This window comes from Pezoporus wallicus, unplaced genomic scaffold (assembly GCF_028554395.1).
Source record: "Pezoporus wallicus isolate ANWC-B61680 ecotype Strahan unplaced genomic scaffold, APGP_CSIRO_Pwel_v1 contig_5908, whole genome shotgun sequence".
In the NCBI taxonomy this organism is placed as follows: Eukaryota; Metazoa; Chordata; class Aves; order Psittaciformes; family Psittacidae; genus Pezoporus; species Pezoporus wallicus.
The window spans coordinates 1,272,047-1,278,046 of NW_026635282.1; the positions used below are offsets into that span (position 1 = coordinate 1,272,047).

The following is a 6,000-nucleotide window of genomic DNA, read 5'->3' on the forward strand; positions in this document are numbered from 1 at the left end:
CAAAAACAAAAAGCAGCAGTTTAACTCTTCATATGCAACAAACTGACGATCATCTGTATTTGACCTTTCACTACTCACAAGAGGTAGAGCATCTACTAAACTGCAAAACACAGAGATCAAAACAGCATTACAAAGCCTCTGCAATAGAAACTGAGAAAATTGCCCTTTTCTTTCAGGAATCTTTTAAAGTTACCACAAACATACGATTGCAACAGTTCTACTTAGAGACATTTAGATGATAAATACAAAACCAAGTTACCAAGTCACTGCTCTTTTCTAATAATAAACATGTAGATATTTACATCTGATGAATATCAACAGCAATGTAGACAAAATTTACTCTGGAGAAAATTCTCAAATTGCTGCATTTGATCAATTTAGCTTCCTTAACACAATAAAGTTAAGTCTTTCCCATTACACTCTGAAAATAGGTATCTAAACTGAAATTCTATGTAAAACAGAATGACAATTTTGTAAACTGTGTGTGCTGTGCCTCTTTGATACGCTGAAAAATAACTGAACTCTAAGTAAGGGTTATAATTCCTTTGGTTTTGCTTCCAGATAGTTTTTTTGAGAAAAGACGTAACAGATGTGTTTTAAAATAAAAAAGTTCTGGCTAAAGAATTCATATTGCTAGAAATGTATAAACCACATTGCTGTACCATACTGCATATTAAATAGTTTAATTTCGTTTGAGGTAGAAACAAGGAAGAAAAGTGAAGACTGTAGAGTATGAAAATTATAAAACACTTAAGTTTTCATGAAAGTACTTTACATACTTATTAATTTATATATTCTTGGTAAGAAACAAAAGCAGAATTCATGGTTACCATAGTTACACATACTCTTTGTTGTGTTTCAATGCCACATGATCTGATTCAAAGTAATACACATCAGGCTCTTCCTCATCATCCTCTGCAGTGTGGATGTTGGCACTCTCTTTGGCAGATGGTACATATCCAGCAACAAGCTTAGCCTCAGAAAGTGGCTTTCTTAGTCCATCATTCCCATGATCTCCCATATTACCATTTCTCTCTTTTTCGTTCTGTTTAATTTCTTCAGACTTTTGGGGAGATCCACTGATATTATTAATACCTACAGGTACATTCTTTTCAGTGGGACTAAGATTATTTTCCTCAACCTGTCCATTTTCTCTACAAGGAGAGTTATTTTTAGTAGGGCTACTTCTGGCAGGGGTAGCCCTTCGTGGTGAAGTTCTCAATGTGTATCTGTGTTCTTGAAGTTCTGACATGGATGTCACTGGAGCTGAAACACAGTCCAGCACTGAAGAATGTGGTTCAGGTTCACCTGAGATCGATGCACTGTCATGATGAGTATTCGGGTTGCTATTGGTGTTTTCAGCACACTGTTCCTTAGAGGCACTACTATCTCCTACGACATCTACCTCCTCCTCCGAATCCCTTAACAAAGATGACTGGATTTCAGAAAAGGACCCTGTAGCTGGCTCATATGCCTGAGTAGCATGCTCCTCAGGCAAGCAGTCATTTATTATTTTGTGGTCCTCTAACTTTACCTGTTCTTGAGAGTTTGTGCAAGGCACATAATGGTCTACAACACTGTCCTCCTTGCTGCTGTTAAGCAACAATGAAGAATGGGCAAATGAGTTTCCATTTTCTGCTACTGTTTTGTCCTTGGGTGTACAGGAACCAGCACTGTTTTGCTTAGTGTTCCCATCAAGCTGACAGTCATCACAGTTAAGAGAATTTGAGTCTCTCTCACCAACTCCATTGACAGTCTGACAGCCTCCAATCTCATCAACTATTGCAGAATTATTAAATCCTTCTGCACAGACATTCACCTTTTTAACTTCCCTTTTGTCACAATCATCCAATATAAGACATCGGCAAGCTCGCTTAGTCCCTGTAGAGACTGCATCATTGTCCGACACTAAGCTTTTATGCTCCAATGATTCCTTCTCTGTTTTAGAAGGCAAGTCTTCTTCTGAATTGTTGGGTGCCTCTGAGCGTAGACAACGCTTAATTCTTTTCAAAACTGGTGAAACAGGTTCTGCTTGTTTTTTCTCACAATTTTCCACAGTTTGTTTATCAACATTATCTTTTTCGGAAGTAGACAGCCCTCTTTTTCTAGGGCTCACCCATGACTCCCGTGCACTCTGTTGTTTCAAATCAGTAGTTCTTCCACCGTTACTGCCCTTCTGAGTTTGCACAGACTCTGGCCTCTTCTTTGGTGACCTTGACCGTATTTGAGGATGAGGTGAAACTTCCTCTGGATGAGCAATACTACGGTTTCTTAATGTTCTACCACAAAAGTTTTCATCCAAACCATTTAAACCCACTGTAGATCTTGTAACACGAGTAGATCGAGAAGCAGCCATACTATGGCAAGTCCCTAAAGTATGTTCATCATGCTCCACTCATTGGGAAACCTTCAAAAAATGTAAACAAAACAATCAGAAAAAAAAATACTTCAACACCTACAGACATAGAAAATCTGAAGAATACATTGTCACAAATGTATCTAACATAAAATTGAACATGCCTATACAATGTATTAATACCACTTCTTTCTGTGGTATTTCTTTAGGGCATTAAAGAAATTTTCCATCTAAGCTAGAGTAGCTGACTTGGTATTTCTGGCTGTTCGGGCTTTAGTACTTGTACGTGAATGTTGTTCATAGTTATGCCTTATGTAAGAGTGGAATGTTCCAGCTAGGCTCCAGTTCCTAAAATACTGTATTTATGTATTGTACATATCATGTAATGTATTGGTATTATTATCTGTCTCATCAAATGAGAGGTATTAAATCACATTCTTAATATCCCCACAATTTCCAGTTACATGGTTTAACACATGAAGTAGGAAATCATTAAAATCATATTTGCTTGCTCACTTGTTGCTTCAAACAAAAACAGATCACTCATATAACAAAACAGAACTGCAACTCTAATTTAACAGGGCACTAAAAAATAAATCACAACAGTAAAACCTAGTTACAGTCATTAATAGTAAAAACCAAGTAAAACAAAATGCCTGAATTGGAAACATAAAATCATTCAAGTTGGACAGGACTCTGGGAGGCAATTTAGTCCAACCTCCTGCTCAAATGAGCATCAAGACTAAATTCACATTTAGTTGCATAGGACATTGTCCAGCTGGGTCTTGAAAACCTCCAAGTACAGATATTCCACAGCTTCTCTGGGCAACCTGTCCCAGTGTTTAACAACCTTTACAGTGAACGTTTTTTCTTACACCTAGGCGGGATCTCCCCTATTTCTGCAACATTTACGTCAATGCCTGGCTCTATCTTCTCAGTAGTCTTTTCTGAAGTACTAGAAGGGTGTTTCCCAAGCCTTCTCCATGTCAAAACTTTTCATACAGTTGGTGAGATGAATCATCACCTACATCGGATTTAAGTTCAGTAAGACTGAAAGCTAAGTTTAAAACAGTTCTCTCTCAACACTCCAGTTTGAGTGTCTGTATTTCAGATTTCAGGGTGAAATGTAGGAGTACTCGATTTGTCCAATCTCAAAATAACATCTTTAAGAGAAATCAGTTCAGTCTTACCCTGCTATCCATTTCATCTTTAAAAATTCAACGTTTCAAACTGCGTACCACCAACAACCTTTCACAATATCCATGATGGATTCACATTTGTACATAATGATATACTTTTCCATCTATCCAAATTTCAGATTATACAAACCTGTTCAACTGACATGATGTGAAGACTTAAAATTTTTAATACAGAATCAAGCCTTTTACATGTTATTTAGAAAGGCTGAAAATGACAAATGGAGGCAAACTATTTCATTTTGCATCTTCAGCAAAGAGAGGAGGGAGGGAGAGCAGACAGCATAAATTCTCACATATTTACTATTTCGGCATCAGATGGTACTAGAGCAGAACAGACAGAATGGGACAAGACCAGTACATCTTTTAAGCAATTAGCAGTATATCTCTGTTTAGGTATTCATAAGGCAAGTAGGATTTCTTAACGAAAGTAACATATCCTAGAAGCACTGCTTGATGTAATTCTAGATACAACTGTGTAAGACACCACATCATTTTGCTTAATGAGGAAAGGCAGCTAGAAAGCAGAAATTGTAAATGTTGCAAAACTGGGTTGTATTTCTGCTGCTGCAACCTTCCTGCTTGGTAGGTATTTCTGCTGCCTTTCACGGATGCCTGGAAAGCTGCACTGTTTGTATTCCTGGAGATACAGGTAAAGAACTGTAGTACAAACTTCCATTCTGTCCATTTAAAACTAACAATGCAGAACAAAGTGTGACATGTCCAATGAACTCTGTCTTAAGAAAAAATATAAATAATATGGCAAACAGCAAATGAGCAAAACACCAGTAGTTGAGCTGAAGAGAGAAAACCACCCATGTAACTATGTAGTCTGTAACAGTTGTTAATACCTCTTTCCCCCATTAATAAACTTGCTTGTATGTTCCCCCCTTTTACACATGTGCGGGCTTTGGCTAGGGTAATTTTCTAGTTTCTAGGAGCTCGTATGGGGCTTTGGTTTGGATTCGTGCTGGAAACAGCACTGATAATTTAGGCATGTTTTCATTGCTGCTGAGCACCGCTTACACAGAGCGAAAGCCTCTTCTGCCTCTCACACTGCACACAATTAGGTTGCGGATGCACAAAAAGTTGGGAGGAGACACAGCCAGACAGCTGACCCCAACTCACTGAAGGGATATTCCATACCATACGACATCATGCACAGCATACAAAGGTGGGGAAAAAAGGAAGAAGTGTGAAGCCTTCAGAGTTAAGGTGTTTTGTCTTCCCGAATAACCTTTATGTGTGATGGAGCGCTGCTTTCCTGGAGATGGCTGAACACCTGCCTGCCCATGGGAAGTGGTGAATTAATTCTGTGGTTCGCTTTGCTTGCTCACGTGGCTTTTGCTTTACCTATTAAACTGTCTTCAATCTCAACCCACAAGTTTGTTCTCAGTTTTACTGTTCTGATTCTCTCCCCCATCCCACTGAGGGTAAGAAGCAAGCAGCTGTCTGATGCTTAACTGCTGGCTGGGGTTAAACCACAACACCACCCACATTTAATACCTTCTGAAAAGTGATCTCATTTGAGGATGAGCCCAAACATGAAAACCAGGGTCATTTAGATATTCCATTTCACCTAGGTTGTTCTAATTACGGCCAGCACACGTTAAGGATGAGTAACTTACATTTCAAATGGATACCAATAAAGTAAGTTAAGCCCAATGTACACTTTGGTAATTACTGCTGAACTCTACAGACATCAGAAGTAATACATAAGATAGAAATCGTTACTGACTTGCTGGTATGTTACTTTCTAAAGAAATATACCTTACATAACAAGTTTAAAAGTTATTATTTACTTAGCACAAAATGTAAAAAACTTACCATTGCAAAACTAGAAGAAATACAGACTTCTGACATTTCATACAGCAGACTCTTACTGCGCCACTCAGTATCACTGACCATTGGCGATATCCATGATGCAATCCAAATGCCTTGTAACTAGTTTATGCCATCACATTAACAAGACTTTGAAAACTGTTGGGAAAGAGACAAAGGCATCAACATTTAAATTATTAATTACTAAAAAGACTGCAACAGGACATACCAACAGTAACAGATTTTTTAAGAAGCAATTAGCAATTTTACAAGTGTCCTACATAAAGGACAGTAACGCTGCAAAGTAATTAAGAATGTGAAACGCTAATTTAGGTTTCAGATGCAAAATACCCTTCTTCACTATTTAGAAGAGATTCACTGTATCATACTAAAGATGTGCAAACAAATGAATTCATGCCAAGTCATGTGTTAGGGTGTTCAAACCTCAGAAGATACTTGACCAGACACATAAAAAACAGGTAGTGAATGATATTACAACAAATTATGAAATGCATTGTCAAAACATGTTTTATAATTAGATACACAGTGAAAAACAATAAGTTCTGCTATTTAATTTTAATCAGTTGACAACAACTCAGAATTTACACTGGCTGCAAATCCCTGCAT

At 37.7% G+C, this 6,000-nt stretch overlaps 1 protein-coding gene across 4 annotated transcripts in view; it reads right to left on the minus strand.

The window, feature by feature from the left end:
* ZZZ3 (zinc finger ZZ-type containing 3) overlaps positions 1-5,757 on the minus strand; it is a 36,928-nt gene extending 31,171 nt beyond the window's left edge. The window contains exons 1-2 of one of the 4 annotated variants that reach the window (XM_057416937.1): positions 5,380-5,757; positions 846-2,407 (exon numbers count right to left, since the gene is read on the minus strand). In XM_057416937.1, the coding sequence (XP_057272920.1) occupies positions 846-2,356 (1,511 nt within the window). In that variant the 5' untranslated portion in view covers positions 2,357-2,407; positions 5,380-5,757. The remainder of the gene's footprint in view (positions 1-845; positions 2,408-5,379) is intronic. The other 3 variants (XM_057416947.1, XM_057416920.1, XM_057416929.1) reach the window with 3 other exon arrangements.
* Between the last annotated feature and the right edge of the window lie 243 nt (positions 5,758-6,000).